Raw genomic sequence first — 17,867 nt, forward strand, 5'->3', positions numbered from 1 at the left:
GTATTTAGCTGCTTGTGTTATGTGGGAATCTAGGACCCTAGTGTAATTTTCCCGATTCATGCCCATATATAGGTATAATTCACCCAATCCTTATATAGGCATAGGAATCATTGCCTTATTTAGTCTTAGAAGGTGCAGCCCAAATACGGCAAGGCTACTTCCACTAAACTCCGAGAATCCACAATGATTTCTTGGAAAAAACTAGCCTTCAGCAGTCAGGGACTTACCCCTGCTTGAATACTAATTTATCCAAGAACTCCTGGAGTTTTCAAGGAACTGAGGGACTAATGACGATATTATGTCCAATCTTACATCAAACTCCGCACCTTCAAAGTATAAATATGCCTACATTTGCCCAGTCAAACACACTGTGGTTTAGGAGCAGATCGACTAACTACTTGCCCGACGTCCTGCTATTGCAAGTGCCGAAGGAAGTCGACCCTCCAACTGACGCACTGAGAAGACACTGTCTTTTCTCCTGCCGAGAAATCCAGCTCCGGTGTTTTCAGGCTGCCCTTGCGGGTTGCTGGGAGATCGAGTACTGAGAGAGAGATACAAGACCTCTATCATTCTAAAACCAAGGTACTGAGCTGATTAGACCCTTAGCGAATTCTTGGAACAGATCCTTGGCATAAAATTACTAGACTTAAGCTACACCACACTTACTCCTCCCTCGTACTAGGCTTAGGTTAGGTACAACGGGGTAGGCGTATTTTAGAAGCACCAGTTGAGTACTTTTAGCCTCTATTTTATCACTGTATTTATTTTATGCATTTTATGTATTCTATGTTTATGGCTTTTAAACCATATCATGCTTTTACAGTACTATTTTATAATACCATTCGTATTATATGCATTGTACTTCTTAACCAGCATTTCAATTGTAGCAGTGCATTTCTTATGCTTAAAACATAAGACTGTTCAATAAATACTTTTATTGAAAACGCCCGTCCCTCTATTTCTAGCCAACTCTGGTGAAACGAAGCATGCACATCTGACTGAGTGAAATAGCCGTCTATTGTTTCTGTGACTCTAGAGATACGTTTCATTCTGGGGAAACAAAGTTGTCATGTTATATGGTTGTCAGAGACTAATCCCTTCTTGTACTTTCGAGAAAGTTTCTAGTGACCTCTGAGATAGCTGGCACTCACAATTAAGTCTAATATATTCGGCAGAGACCCAGTCGACATAAGTCCTACGTCTAAGCTGCAGGATGTATTATTCCAATGCGCAGAGTCTATTGGGAATATAGGAACTATGCTACACTTGAACAAAAGGGAATTATCTGTTTAGGTGATTCAATAAACAATCTCAGAATTGCAAAAATGTTACAATTACAGACCTCACTCTGGGCAGCACGTCCTTGAATGTTGAAGATACCCACCAAAAGGGGGCAGCTTAGGCAGCCGACTATGTTGCCTGTGACTAGTGATGGTCATGCCAACTAAATGGCAGCTGTTGGGAAACACTTCGACCATTGTTCTCCATAGCTTTTTTTTTACATGATTTTCATGTGCTTTTTCAGTTGAAGATGTCATTTTTAAGCTTTATTTACTTCACCCATGTTTGTCACTATAATAAATAGAAACCAATATGGTATACAACGTTTAGCACGCATTTTTTACAACGCACCACCATTACAACGCAGGCATTACCACGCATACCATTACAACGCATTGCGCTGGGGGGTTCTCTAGGATAGGGAATAAGTTTAATTTTTTTATCCAACACCTTCCCTAGTGTCCACGGGGACTGGAGTTGGAATATAAAATTATACTTACCACTATCCAGCACCTCAAAGCGCTATGCGTTGTAACGGTATTCGTTGTAAATACCGCGTTGTAAAGGTATGCGTGGTAATAGTATGCGTGCTAACGTCATACATCCAACAAATATCAAATAGCATGAGTTGCTCAGTGGGTCAACTGAAGGTACCTATGTATGTCTGATGTAGATTGAGTTTAATTGATTACTGATTGATAGCACTAGACAGATGAAAAAGTGTGGTGCATTTAAGAGATTAGAGTATGGTCACATATAAATGCCATACTAGTTCTTCTTTTAAAATAAGGATATTAAACTCACTGGCACTCCAGAATCAGCATGATGTAGAAGAAAAAGGAAGATGCTGCGCCTCCTGCAAATGGAATTGCTGCTGCTGTTTTAGGATCTTTACAAAAGCTGTTCCTCCCTCTGACCTGAGTGCCTGCTTTCAGGACTTGATTCCAGAAACAGGGCAGCGAGTTTCTTGAACTGTTCCACATTGCCCTTTGGACCTTCACTGGCTTTGATGCCTTTGCCTTAGAAGACTCCCTTCTTGGAGCTTGAATGCTGATGAGTTGAGAACCAGAGACAGAGATGGTCTGCACTGAGAGTATTGTTTTATAGTCTAGCTGTTAGACTGAAAAATTGTTCACTTTGTGATAGAAAGGTGAAAGCTGGTATAGACATTCGTCTTTGTAATAGTAATCGTACAAGAGCAAGACCCCAAGTAGATCCTGCCTATGACATCATTTAATCGAATTAAAGATGGCTGACAAATATCAAAAAAGAATTTTGTATCTTTCAATTTGCATCAAATTTGGCACGAACGTTCATGTGAACATGTCATTGCAAATCATGTACATGCCCGCGTTTAATCTAGACTGTGACATCATCAATATAAAACCAAAATGGCTGCTAATAAGGACTCTAGGAATAAGTAACACACACTGTAGCGAGAGTAAATTTAGGATTTGCATCATTTGTATCTTTACAAAACCAGCTATGAATATGTGAATAATGTTGCCATTGTAATTAAATAATACTAGACTATATGAAACCCTGAGAACATTTCTATAATATGAAACAATGATGATTTGATTTTTATACTCTCGTAATCTTGATAACTGTGTCCTCAGCAAAAGCAAAGATTAGTGCATAGGAGATACGCTTTTGAGGATTTGCATTGATTTCGGCACAACATTTTGCACCCACTGAAAATAAGTTCTTTGCATGCCTTAGATGCCTCTGGAATGTTTGTCCAGTGTGGTACCATTACTTCATCAATCTGTTTCTAGCCAAAATCTTTTAAATTTGGCAATTCTTGCTTGGGCGTTAAAGTCGGACCCCAAACATGGCCCCTTTGGTGCACAAATCCTTTTAGCATGTTCAAGAAGAGCTTCTTATGTAGGCGGGATGTTTTCAATAGTTCTGTTGACACATGCAAACATGAATTGGCGAGCACTGTTTATTTCATGCAATGGACAAGTGTGACAATACATTAATACAATGAATCTCTCGACATTTCTGAAGTATTTATCTCCACTTACACTTACTCTTCTTTCTGACCTTTTGCCATTCCTCTCCCCAATCCTAACCCTTGGTCCTTCTACTTCCCTTGCCTTTGTTCTGGTTAGATCGGCTGGGCTTGAAACCGCCGGGTCCCATCCTGATTAAACCTCTCTCCCACTCAGACGCTAGTATCTCCTCCGAAGATGGTTCCCAATCTCCCCAGAGCACTTGACAGCAAACTAGAGCAGTCAGGCTTATTACCTTTAAAATTCAGTATCCACACAACCCAAGACTCCTCAAATTTCACCTGGAAACGTTAATCTCTAACACATACTCCTGCTCAAATAAATGTGGTATCATTAATGACCTTTTCTCCATGCTCCTGATCCCCTACCTGCAAGACTACTGCTCATGCTCTAAGACTGTCAGTAGCGCTCTCACCCTACTTAAGAGCAAACACAACCATATACCTAAATAACAATCGGATTATCCTCATCCAATCCTCTAATAGCAACCTAGAAGTTCTGGATGAAATCTTTGCTACCATCAAGAACACTTGTCCACTAAAGAAGGGGCCCCCTCCCAAGATTGGCAAAGTCCATTAGGCATCACTATGAAACCTCTATTAATGCCCTCACTGGCCCTCGACACACCCCACTCCCTATTAGTCTCCTGCACTAGCTCCCCCACCCTGACCTCCACACATAACACCTTCTCTTCTATCCCCCCGATGTGGCCGGTGTCACCGCCCACGAATCACCGTACCAGACCTCACTCACATCATGTGTCTAGAACAGGGTGCACAGAGCCACTCAGTCTTGTAACTAACAATTGCCCCACACTATTTCTCTGTCCTCTGAATACACCCTTGATGGTCCCGCTTGCGCTCTCACAACTTCCCCTTTGGCCCAATTGTGGACATCCTCCAAGGCCGAATACCCCACATTGACTATCAATCGCTCTCTTATGATGCAATCAACTTCCTTCTACCTCCTCTTCCTATTTCCATCCACAATCAAACCCACCCCCGCCTCCTCTCCAACCGTACTCCATCCACAACCAGACCTATTACCAGCGGGTCCTCTAAGTCCAACAAATGTCTCACACCACAGCCTGAAGGACCCTTTCCCCCCCTCCCCATGCTTCTCTGGAATCTAGACAAGATGACATCCCCATAAAGAATATATTACGTTACCCCGCAGCCAAACGCTCCGCATACCATTACTATGAAAGTATCTCTACGCAAATGCAATGACCCAAGCTTTTATAATGAAGCAAACACAACTAAAATTGTATTCAATCAATTAAAAGTAGATTTATGATGCTGTTTATAACAACGCATGCTAGGGCAACGAAAATTCAACACGAAAATTTGTTTTTTTAATTTTAGTCACTTACCTACTGGCACTGGATGCCAGGGAAAACAGGAGTTTTGGGTGGGTAGGTAATAAAAATGACGGTATTTTAATTAATCTTTTTCTTAAAATTAATACTAGAGTATTATCCACTGGGACAGGATAGCACGAAAGCTGGGGTTTTGGATGGATATGTTATTTAAATATTATGTAATTTTAACTAATTCTCGAGTATTAATGTAAAACTGTACATTTAATACACTACCCTAAAGCACAACCCTACACTATAAATACAACACAACACTACCCTAAACCCTAATACACTAACCCCTGCACGACCCTGGCCTGACCCCCACTCTGCTCCCTACACCGAAACACTACCCTGTACGACACCCCAACACTACCCTAAACCCTAAACCACTATCCTACACTACACAAAGACCACAACACTACCCTAAACACTAGCCCCAGCACAACCCTTCCCTAAACCCCTCTCTGCTCTCTACACTGAAACACTACCCTGCACGACCCCCCAACACTACCCTAAACCCTAAAACACAACCCTAGTCTACACCAATACCAACACCACAACACTACCCTAAACACTACACCCAGCACGACCCTCCCCTGACCCCCACTCTGCTCCCTACACTGAAATACTACCCTAAACCGTAAACACTACCCTACACTACACACAGACCACAACACTACCCTAAACACTACGCCCATCACGACCCCCGACCCCCACTCTGCTCCCTACACTGAAACATTACCCTGCTTGACACCCGACATGACCTTTAACCCAAAAACACTACCCTACACTACATCAACACCACAACACTACCCTCCCTCAACCCCCACTCTGCTCCCACACTGACACACTACCCTGTACGCCCACCATAAACCCTAAAAAAAGTAACCCCCACCCCAAGCCCAATTCCCCTTACCTCTCTCTCCTCGTGGGTCCAGTCTCCATGTTCCCGCTTCGTCTGAGGGTCGGTGCATGGTGCACGCCATTATGAGGAAACGGTATAGCCTCAGTTTCCTCACAACGAGGTAGATCTTCATTACATCGCACGCGTTGTAAATGTGCATGCAATGTAATGACATGCGGAGTGATGGTATGCCGGATGTTATGACATACTGAGTGTTGTTATGCCGGGTGAAAGTATTTGGTGTAAAGGATTTGTTGTAAAGGATATTTACCCTCCTTGAACATTCAACAACCCAAGGTAGAACTACATAGCCTCAGCAACATTACTACAGAGGTGGTGAACAATCAGTGGTCCAACAGATCTCTGATAAATTGTATCCCTAACCACACCCATTCCAATAACCTCTGTTCTTGGCTTCCTTCACACCTCTCTTTCTTTCCTACCCCAAGATAGAGAACCTTACGCTCCCCTAACTCACCCTCCTGGCCTAACAGATTGAATGTTCGATTAGCAGATAGTGACATGCAAGCTCTACTCCTCACTTATAACTTTTCTAACACTTTTGTCTCCCACCCTCCGGGGCAAAACCACATACTCCCGCTAACCCACAAAGAGAACCCATTCACAATGCTAGAACCACAAATAAAGACAATCTTAAACATATTACCATCACCCAGACTCCTTTAGCGGATTCCATGTATCACCTGAAATGCCTGTTACTCAACTACAGATCCGCCGTTAGACGCGCACCAGATATCTCTGACCTCATCCTCACACATGAGCTCGACCACGCCATCCTTACAGAAATGGGGTTAAATGATTTCTCAGTTCCCTGACTTGAGTTATTAGTTCCCCCTACTCATGACATCATCAGACTAGATAGAACCAACAGACCTGATGGGGGTTACACCTGCATCTACCGTAAAAACCTTTAGTGAAACCGTCACAAACGGTTACCCTATCATCTTGTGAATACCTATGCATTGACATTGCAAGTAACAATATACCCATATGTAAGCTTCACACGATCTACCACCCACAGGGAGACAACCTTCCATGTATTGAGCATATCATGGAAACCATCACAACCCATGCCAGTCATCAGGTTACCAAGATCTTCCTGGGAGATTTTAACATACCTTGGAACGACCTGAATGACTCTGCAGTGAACAGCCGTAACATTTTTCTTGCAGACCTCAATCTGACTGAATTCTGCAACAGGCCTACACACAGCAAAGGCACAACTCTGGACCTTATCATTGTAAAGGAGGATACCATCCAACTCAAATCTGCCCTGCCTGTCAGAACCTCAAGGCGAAGTGCCTCAGAATTGGAATGATGCTCAAAGTGTTCCACCTCCCAACATCTCCATACTATATGAACAGCCCATTAACTTTTTACTCTCATACGTGTCTCACTAAACCCAAGCATGCCTGGGAATCATGGAGCTTCCAGCTCCTTCAACTTCATATACCAAACCAACTTACAGTCTTATGTTCTCTGCTATGCCTGGGAAAACAAAGTATAGGATCAACTCCTTTCTGTCACTCTACAATGAACAAAGAAATGTTTTTATTCTTTCAAAGCAAAGGTTTTCCACCCTTCAGCATGCATACCTCATATAATCAGGAAGAAGCACAGTACAAATCAGGTAGGAGGAAAGCGAACAATACACAAGAACTATCCTGTTCTTTCTACTATCAAAACCAGATAGCGTTGGGTTTTTCTTTTATCCAGGCATGATAAACAAAAGATACTCATTTGACGCTATTCCAATGATTAAAAAAGAAAAGATAACTGAGAATGACTCCCACACTTCCTACCTGGAAGTAAACGTTCTGTGTAAATAATAGGCAACACGAGTATTCCTCTAGCATCCTGAATACGGTCCCACTGGGTTGTGAAATAGGATAGAGGAATGCTTCCCCACCCCCATTGTATCTTCGTGCTTACAGCACCCCTGCCTGGGATTGCTGGGACAAAGAAACCAAGTGTGAGTCCTCCACACTCACCAGCCTCAGAGCACAGAAGCAAAGAATAATGTGCGCGACTCCCCGCAATCCACCAGGGAGGAGTGAAGAATCCACCCTGAATCAACCCACAAGCATGGCAGGACGCTGCCTCGGACTAAATCCAGCCACAGTGGCCAAAAAAGGAATCTTCTTTCCGAAACCCGGGCAACAACAACTCTGGTGATCCAAAATTATGCACGCCGTCTTGCGTGCGTTTGACACCTTTATCCAATCAGCCCCTCTCCCTCCCCTCAGGCATTGGGCCTCATGGGAACTGTAGTTCTCTACTCGGAAGTGCAGCCAGGTAGGCGCTGTCACTTGCAATCCCTGACACTCAATTGCGACTGGACAGATCATTGTATCACCTGTCTCATCACAAATGCTATTAGTGCGTAAATTACTCAACTAAAAAAGCCTTAACTATGGAAAAGAAGCTTGAGGAATATAAACCTGAATGAACTGACTTCCTACAGCAACAACATCCTGCCTCCCCATTTTGACATGACAGATGTCTAAGTCCTTACAATTCACTGCAGTCCTTACACACTGAACATCCTAGACACGATTGCACCCTTACTACTAAAAATAATTCCCACCAAAGAGTTGAAACAATGGTTCAGTGACAACCTAAACGCAGAAAGACACAATTTAATACCAGCTGATCGAACATGGAGATTTTCACCATCCATCGCACACCCAAAACATCTAAGATCGGTGAGGAGCACCTACTATAAACGCATGAACGTTTGAAAGTGAATTTCTTTAGAACCCAGTTAGACCTAGCCGAAAAACAACCTAAAAAATTCTTTGAACTTGTCAAACAACAATCATATTCAACCTAACCCAGCAATAACTGGGTCCAATCAACTAGCAACTGTGAAAAATTTGCCTCCTCCTTCTTGGGAAGGACAGAAACAATAAAAAAAGACTCACATTGCAAGGGAACTCCTTCTGTATACACCATCAGTGTGCCTCCCTCCCTCCCTCACAAATGGCTGAACCTCCTGGTCTCTCAGGAAAACTCCTTAAAAAAACACCTCCTGGAATACATTCAAAACCATCAGGAAAAACAACATTCACATCATCCTTATATCTCCTAAACCATCAAATCACTTCAACAACCTGTTACCATCGTTTATCTTCAGGGAGATCAAATCCTGTTCACTTCCACTCTGGACCTAAATTGTAAATTCCTCACTTCAGAAAGGCACTCTCCCTGATTGCCAGAAGTAGGACAGGTAACCCCTATTCTGAAGAAACCTACTGCAGATCACTCTGACCCACACAGCTTCTGCCTCATGTCCACTTTCCAACTTTAGCGAAACTCATTGAAAAATGCATTCAGGTCCAACTTTGTAACCTTAAAGAACATTTCCAACTTCTTGATCAATTCCAATCTGGCTTCCGTCAAGCCAATAGCACTGAACCAGCTCTCATGCACAAAGTGGACGACTAGATAAAAATGTTGGATCTGAAAGAATCCTGCCTGCTAGTCCTCCTAGACTTATCATCTATCTTCGATAGGGGTAAACATGACCACCTGCTAGACTTGCTTGAATGGAGGATCAGGCTCTCAGGGCCTGTACTAAACTTGTTCACCTCATTTCTCCATAACAGAACACAAAGAATAAAGGTTAACTAATCCCTGTCCAGTGCTACACCTGTCACGTTAGTGGTCCCACATGGGTCATCTCTCGCACCTAACCTCTACAACCTTTTCATGGAACCTCTAGCTGAAATCTTGATTCCTCTCACATTCATTACCACATGTATTCTGATAGCATCCAACTGTACTTGAAAATCTCTTCCCAAGAAGATTTTAGGGACCTCAATACTACACTACTACACACCCAAAAATGGTTAACTCACAACCACCTCAAACTTAATGCCATCAAAACGGAACTCCTTGTAATCGTCCCACCCAATCACTCGACCGATATTGCTCTATGGATGAATCATTTAACCACTCTTAACTGTTTACTACACATTATTGACTCCACAAGATCTCTGGGACTAACACTTTACAAGAACCTGAACATGCAGGAGCCCTTAGTACTGCCACCAATAGAGCAAATTACAAAATTAACATTTTTAGGAAATTAAAACCCTTCCTCCATCGGGATGACTTCAAATCAACAGCCCAAGCTCTAGTCACCCTTAGGGTGGACTATGAAAGTGCAACCCTTTGTGGCCTTCCCAAAGCTGAGCTGGCACCTCCAAGGGTATTTCTCGATGAGGCTGCCAGTCTCATCATAGGAACAATAGAAACAAACACCTCACTCTGCTCTAAAAGCCCTAAAATGCCTCCTTTATTAAGCAAGGATTCAGTTATAAATTGCTTGCATGACCCATAAAGCACTTTATTCAGGGGCGCCCCGTGCAGGTAAGAGCGGTGAGGCAGGGTGGAGGGTAGGGAGAGGCTCAACATACAACGCGGAGGGAAAATGCATTATTTATTTAATTTTTCCTCATCATCATCTGTCGAGTTATCCCCCCCCCCCCCCCACTGCTCTTACCTTACAACTTTCCTAGGTACATGGCTAAAGAGCTAGAATTATCTGGTGGATGCACATCCTCTAGGAGCACCACCAATTTGGTACTGTAACCACATAAATTCCTTAAAAAGAAAACTCGCAACTGGGTCTTCTCAGGTATTACTCAGAGAATTTGGAACTCACTACCTCAACTGCATTCTTCAAAAAACAAGTACATTTCTACTTCTGAACCAGTTTTTGCCCTTGGTCTCACAACTTGACTCATTATCTATACTATACCAATGATTACTACTAGACTTTCGTAACATTTGTGAATGTACGAATATGTTATTGCTTCCTTTCTTATTTGCTCTGTTTTCTTTTGTCCCGATCCTCTGTAAAGCGCTCTGATGCTGGTCATGTTTGCCCTATATAAAACTTTATAAATACATAAATATCAACAGAACTTGATCGATGAAACAGAAATTTAAATGCGCGAGTAGTAGAAGATAGTACAATCCATGTGTCATAAGCTGCTTTCTCCCTTCTCCCAGAAACAGCCTGGAAAAAGGGCAGAGATTCACATATAACAGGGCCTAAGATTGTTGCAATACTGTGAGCTGGTTTGTAGCTGAACCTTTTTCCTGTACCAAATGTTAACCACCGTTCTTGATATCCAATGTTTTTAAACTTGGCAAGAATGACTACATTGATAACTACTGTATGAATCATTATTTTAAAATTACCTTCTGTTGATGAATGGAGCATACATCGTGTGTTCACTTCCTCATGATTGCAATGCAATATCATTACGAAATTCATAATTGTTGGGAAACGTGCAATCATCCTGACCACTGATCACGCCTACTCAGCCGTGGTCGGTAGTAGGTATACCTGCGGGGTGGTGACATGGGGAGGGGTAGGGTGGGGGTTTGTAATGTATGGATTATGGAGCTTTAAAGGTAAGTAAACATATAAATAAAATAAATTTTGTTGTGCGCACTGCATTGCATTTGTTTTAAAATTTGTTTTATTTATTTATATGTTTACTTACTTGTAAAGCTCCGTAATGTAATCCATACATTACTAACCCCCACCCTGCCCCTCCCCCTCCCCACGTCACCGCCCTGCAGGTACACCCACTAACGACAACCGCTGCGCCTACTCAGTCAATCAAACATCTCCGTCTTGTTTTTGTCTCCTCTAAGGAAACAAAGCCAATCTTTGGTTACAGGAGTGTTAGATTCAACTCGCTTGCGAAGACTATTACCTCTTTGTTCTGTAATACTTTTCTTGATGATTCCAGTAATTTATAAATATATATACTGGATCTCATTAATGATTCACTCTCGGCTGGACTGGTTCCCTCTCTCTGGAAATGGGCCATAGTTAAAGCCCTTCTCAAAAAACTAAGCCTGGATCCAAAAGCATTTGCGAATTACCAGCCAATTTCGCTTTTGCCTGGGATTTAATAAATTTCTGAAAAGTATGTAAACTCCATTCTTTCCGCTTTCTTGGAGAAGAATAAATGCTTCCATCCCTCACAAACTGGCTCTAGACCCCAACAGGGCACGGAGACCGCCCTGTTTGGTTAGTGGTTGAAGAAGCCAAAACATTTCTGGATGCCGGCGCTGCCACAGCAATTTTTTTACTTGATTTCAGCGCATAATTCGATGCGGTTAACCATCAATTACTGATCGCTAGACTCAGAGAGCCACGAGTGACTGGAACTGCACTTAAGTGATTAGAGTCCTTCCTGGATGGCAGATTGAGTGTTCTCGTTTTCAGTTTCAAGTTGTTGAGGATACCTTTATTTCTGAAAGTATGTCCCTGAGATGCTGGGTGCATCAGGGCTCTTCCCTGAGCCCCACACTTTTTAACGTATATATGAGCTCCTTGGCTAATGTTGCCAAGCCTTTTGGCATTCGGATCGTCACCTATGCTGATGACACCCAGCTGATTGTCTTTCTCAACCAATCTGATAATGTGGAAACTAATCTGGCTGACTGTTTGGAAAGGGTCTTCGCATGGATGGAAGGCTCTTTTTTAAAACTTAATGGGGTTAAAACGGAGCTGATGTTCCTGGGCAAAGCCCCTACCCTGAACACCAACTCACTGTGGCCTAGCTGTCTGGGCATCATGCCACCTCCCAAAGAGCAGATCAAAAGGCTTGGGGTTTGGCTGGATCATAAGCTAAATTTTAAGGAGCAAGCACAGAAGGTGGCAGGTACCAGTTATGGGATCCTGAAGATGATTAGGAAAATTCTTCCCCTGCTACCCTTCAATGCTCTGAGACTATTGATTCAAGCTTTGATTCTTTCCCGACTTCATTATGTCTACGTGCTATATCTGGGGTCCCCAAGCACTACGATAAAACAACTTCAGACTGTAAAAAACTGTGCAGCTCGCCTCCTTTTGCAGGTCCCCTGTCGGGAATCTGCAAGACCCTCCATTGCCACTCTTCACTGGCTTCCGGTCGCGGAAAGAGTGCAGTTGAAGGTTCTGTGTATTATCCATAAGATTCTTTCTACCCAGGGTCCACTGATTCTCCCCATCTCCCCATTCTCCCCTATCTCCCCAATAGGCCCTTGTGTTCTGGGAATAAACACTTGAGATTTGTTCCCAGGATAAACAAGGTGCTGAGTGGCAGACGCCTGCTCTCATAGAATGCGGAGAAAGGTTGGAACCAGCTACCTATCCATATCTGGTTTGAGGATAACTATGTATCTTTTCGCAAACTTCATAAAGCCTTTCTGTTTCCTTGATGCCTAACTATAGTTATGTGATGACTCTGCTCCTAGCGCGGGGGAGGCCTTCTGGTAGTCATGCGCTTTATAAATGCATATTTATTCATTCATTCATCGTGCTGCACAGTTTGACCACTGGTTGTGGGTGTTGCAATAAGATATTCTTTCGTCATGTTAAACATTTTCAAGCATTACAGAAGACTTGTTGAAACTGAGAAATGTATTTATTAATATAGAATACATATTAATAAATATTGCTACAAGTCAAAAAGTATGAACATTTACATCGAAGTTAGAACAGATTTGAATTTTAAAGTTTGCTACATGATTTGGTTGCCATTTTGGTTTTGTATTCATAACGTCATAGTCTAGATCCAACGTGGGTATGCTCCTAGCATGCACTGACGTGTTCACATTAACTTTTGTGCCAAATTTGATGCAATCAGAAGATTTAAAAATATTTTTTTATATTTGTCGGCCATCTTGGATTTTGATTAGATTATATGACATCATAGGGATAATCCACTTTGGGTCTTGCTCCTTATTAACCCAGGATGGGTAACTACGCTCTGCCGGCGGAGTTTACATAGTTTTGCCTACTCTGCATTCCGTTGCAAATGTGAAGTTCAGGCAAAACTACGAGTACGTGGCCGAGCGTAGTTGGCCGGCCCCTCCATCCTCCCAAATGAAAAAAAAGCATTAAGAGGCACTTATCTGCCCCGTGGCTGCCTCCTCCCGGACATTGTAACTCTCCTGGCTCCATCTCGCTGTCCTGCTTCACTGATAACCCCAACGTTGTACGTCTTGCGAGTGCGCATGTGCACGCACAAGACATACAACACACAGGTTATTAGTGAAGAAGGACAATGAGGAGGAGGCAGGAGAGCGACGATGTCCAGGGCGATGCAGCCATTAAATAATTGTAATTATTTTGGGAGGTGGGAGGGCGCAGAGCGTGGCGAAGTTCCACAGAGTTGCTTTCCAAATCTGTGGAACTTCACTTGGAGGCACTACGCCTGCTCCGCCCCGGGGTTAGCTCTTATATGATTACTATTACAAAGACGAATGTCTGTACCAACTTTCAGCTTTCTATCGCTTGGTGACCCATTTTTGTTAGTAAACAGGCTTGGCAGCCTTACTATTTGCATCACTCTAGAAGAGCTCATATGTGACTTTCTTTTGGCTGTCACTGCTTTTGCCCTTTTCGAAACTGTAAATAGGCAATATCTTCATCATCTAACATGGGACCAATTCAATATGCCAGCCCGCTACTACAAGCAGTATTCTCAGGAAATCCAGTTTTATTTATTTTGCAGTTATATATCGTGCAAGCAAGACACAAAACGTTATGTGCGATATTTACCTAGTACGAGTACTACTGAATATAATCTATAAAAGAACAGTTGCATATGTTAGGAATTTTAATAACTACGTAGTCCACATAAACATACTCCCTGTGGCTGGTCCTCCGCTATGGCAGAGGAGCGTTGCACCCCATGCCAGACTCAAAACTTGAAAAATAAAACAATAATAAAACTGGTGTATTATCATTTTGTTTTCAAGGTTCGGAGGGCGAGTCTTGGGGGCTGGGCCATCACACGGGCAGCGGTTTGCACTGTTGTCAGTGCACATGTCGGCTTGTCCAGCCGCCCCGGGCCAGCCAAATCGACATGCGCACTGAGCTGTCTCCAACCCAGCTGCATTGCTGGGTTGGAGAAAGCAAGGCACAGGCTCCCATTCTCTATAGGAGCGCTTATTACCTGCGCTCAGGCCAATCCTGACACTGCTTTCAAACAGAAGAGCAGTGTCAGGATTGGCCGCAGGAAAGGCTGGGAACCTGTGCTGCATTGGGGACATGGAAAAGAGCGTCAGGCAGCAGGCGAATGGTAAGTTATTTTTAATTAATTTTTAAATGTTTATTTGTTGTCTGTTTTCCCTCAATCCCCTTCCAGCTCCCGATCTTCTGTAGTCATCCCCCAGCCCCCGACCTCCTGTCCCGCCACTCCGGCTGAACATCAGCCGCTACTGCAAACTCCAGCAGGAAATTAGACTTTAGCCATGATAAAATATGGTGACACCACAAAGCAGGCACTGAAGAACAGAAAAACAAGTGGATACCCTTTAACCTACCAACATGGCTCCTGTGATTAGACTCAATTGGAGAGGAAAAGAAAGCAGGTTATGACAGTCCAATTGATGTCAAAACTGAGTAAGTTATAATATGGTTGCTTCAAGGTCATTTAAGCCAGACAATTTTGACTTTAAACACATTCTTTGAGCATCAGTCTGTGTTTTGGCCTGTTATTCCCAGGGCTGGTATGACTCCTTAACCCTGGGCATCTTGTAACTATGAGTCAGATGTTTGATTCTTATGATTAAGAAGCTCAACTACTTGAGTTGATTTGCACTCAACCACATCTATCAAATCTTGTCCACAAGTGACACAGTTTGCAGGCCTTAACTTTCAGATGCCAGAGACATAGCTTCCATTGGTGCAACAGATTCAGTGGCACTGGGGACCAAGGTCTAAAGGACCCACGGAGCCCTGATTATTGCTCTCTTTTATCACTCAAACAGATGCAGGGGTGGGCAGTTCCATGAGACACTGGACACCTTATTATGACGTGCATCAGTGCTTGGCTCACTGCAATTTTAGAAGCCTCACAGCCTTTCATCTTGACAAGCATATCCTCCTATGTCAAGCTACTGGAATGATTTCAAACTGGGAATTCTTCCGGATCAGAAGGTAAGTTCTTCACTGGTCTTGAAACAATAACAAGGCCGACCCGAGGCCCTCACTAACCTGTCTAATGTAGGTGCCTTCCTCATTAAGATCTTCACAGAGCAACTCTCCTTTTTATAGGAGCTTTCTAATGTATTTAATGACATAACATGGAACGTTACTTCCGTTTTTTCTTAAGGTGATTTTTTTATTGTATATTATTTCTTGAGCTGGATATTTTTTCCATTTTTTTTCTTTATGTGTTATTTATTCCTATTTTGTTAACTGTTATTTACTGCCTGCCTGTGCTATTATAGAAAAGGTCTAAGTATTGTCGTTAGGGATTATTTGACGGCTCAGGACCAGCTACCAAAGGTGAGCCAGTTTGCATGTAGTGCCACTATTGAGTCTATAGCGGTACAAAAGGGGGTGGTGATGGACGGAGCATCTGAATCAATCAAACACTCACACCCAGTCAAAAGATCTGGGTTTAATCCATCACTGTTCTTTAGCCCACTCCGCCACCCCAGTTCAGATATGGCTATATGCAAATCAGTCTCACCCTGTGCCTCATGGGAACAGTCCAGCCCGAACTGCCAAGCCATGTCTTCCCTGGACCGGAAACAAGCTTCCGCGGACCGGTTTCTGGCATTCCAGCAGTCTTCAGCCCGGCTTGCTTGAATCCAGTGGCAAAGTGAGCAAGGGACTCACGTCTGAGCATACCCTGCCACACTTATGGCGGCCAAAAGCGGTCCAAAAGAGGGTGGTGATGGACGGAGCATCTGAATCAATAAAACACTCACACCCAGTCAAAAGATCTGGGTTTAATCCATCACCGTTCTTACTCCGCCACACCAGTTCAGACATGGCTATATGCAAATCATTCTGACCCTGTGCCTCATGGGAACAGTCCAGCCCGAACTGCCAAGCCATGTCTTCCCTGGACCGGAAACACGCTTCCGAGGACCGGTTTCTGGCATTCAAGCCGTCTTCAGCCCGCTTGCTTGAATCCAGTGGCAAAGTGAGCAAGGGACTCACGTCTGAGCATACCCTGCCACACTTATGGCGGCCAAAAGCGGTACAAAGGGGGGTGGTGACGCTTCTTTCCGGACCAAGGAAGACATGGTTTGGCAGTTCGGGCTGGACTGTTCCCATGAGGACAGGGTCAGACTGATTTGCATATAGCCATGTCTGAACTGGGGTGGCAGAGTGGGCTAAAGAACGGTGATGGATTAAACCCATATCTCTTGACTGGGTGTGAGTGTTTGATTGATTCAGATGCTCCGTCCATCACCACCCCCCTTTTGTACCATGATTGAGTCTATGCCACACATCCTTTGGGTTTGCGATTCCTATGCTGCCCCATGTCGGGCCTGGCTTATAACAATCTGTAGGCTTCTAGGCACTAGGGAGGCTGCGGAGGCCGAACGTATATTGCGTACCGACACTTCACTGCACATTGCAATAGCTCTGGCAAAATGTTTAGGCTGGGTATGGATCCTGAGGGCGCGCCTAATTGCTCAGTGTCCTTGATCAGACTTAATCATTACTATGCTGTAATATGTATACATGTTTTAATCTTTTAACTCTTGGTTTTAAGGTTTTAATGGATGTTTTTATTTTTGGGGCTGTGTTTAATTTTACACCTTGACATCTGTCTTAAAGTGGGACTCTGATGTATTTGCTGTGTTGCACATGCTTTTATGCTTGTAAAAATCGAATAAAGCTTTATGAACTTGAACTTGAGCATGCAGTGAAACCTGTTCACCCCTGTGGATTGAACTGACAGAAAGTGTGAAGTTCAGTCCCTGTGGATAGAACTGCCAGGCAGTGCAGGAGTTCAGTCCCTGTGGATTGAACTGCCAGGCAGGGCAGGAGTTCAGGCTCAGCTTACATTAAGACATTAAACCTCTCCCCTTAGCTCCAGGAAATGCCTCTAAAGACACTGTTATCTACTCTTGAAAATTCACATACTGGTTTAATATGAATTCCTTGAGTTCTTTGCAAGTGTTTGAATATATAAAGTGTAGAGTCCTGTGTGATGTGTATGTGCATGTGATGCTCCCTGCTTGCCCAGTGTAGTGTAATGACAATCTGTTTGTTGTGTTGCAGGTGTTTGACCCCTTGAGGTTCCTGCCAGATAACTCATCCCATAGGCACTCTCATGCATATGTGCCTTTCGCTGCTGGCTCAAGGTACTATGCGTGCTTTTTTGTATACATATATATTGTACAATCATTCCTACATGTAGATTAGGTGAATGGAACAATCATTTATGACTTGTTTGGAGGGTTATTCAAGGGAAGTTACATGAATCTTATGCCTGCGATGAATATTCATTGACATGTT

At 43.3% G+C, this 17,867-nt stretch overlaps 1 protein-coding gene across 1 annotated transcript in view; it reads left to right on the top strand.

Annotated features, from left to right (window-relative positions):
• The window catches only part of LOC147747132 (cytochrome P450 4B1-like), a 415,025-nt gene that overhangs the window by 376,518 nt on the left and 20,640 nt on the right, over positions 1-17,867 (top strand). Inside the window, exon 11 of the mRNA XM_086952390.1 lies at positions 17,631-17,713. Coding sequence (XP_086808516.1) covers positions 17,631-17,713 — 83 coding nt within the window. The remainder of the gene's footprint in view (positions 1-17,630; positions 17,714-17,867) is intronic.

This window comes from Lissotriton vulgaris, chromosome 1_1 (genome assembly GCF_964263255.1).
Source record: "Lissotriton vulgaris chromosome 1_1, aLisVul1.2, whole genome shotgun sequence".
NCBI classification, from domain to species: Eukaryota; Metazoa; Chordata; class Amphibia; order Caudata; family Salamandridae; genus Lissotriton; species Lissotriton vulgaris.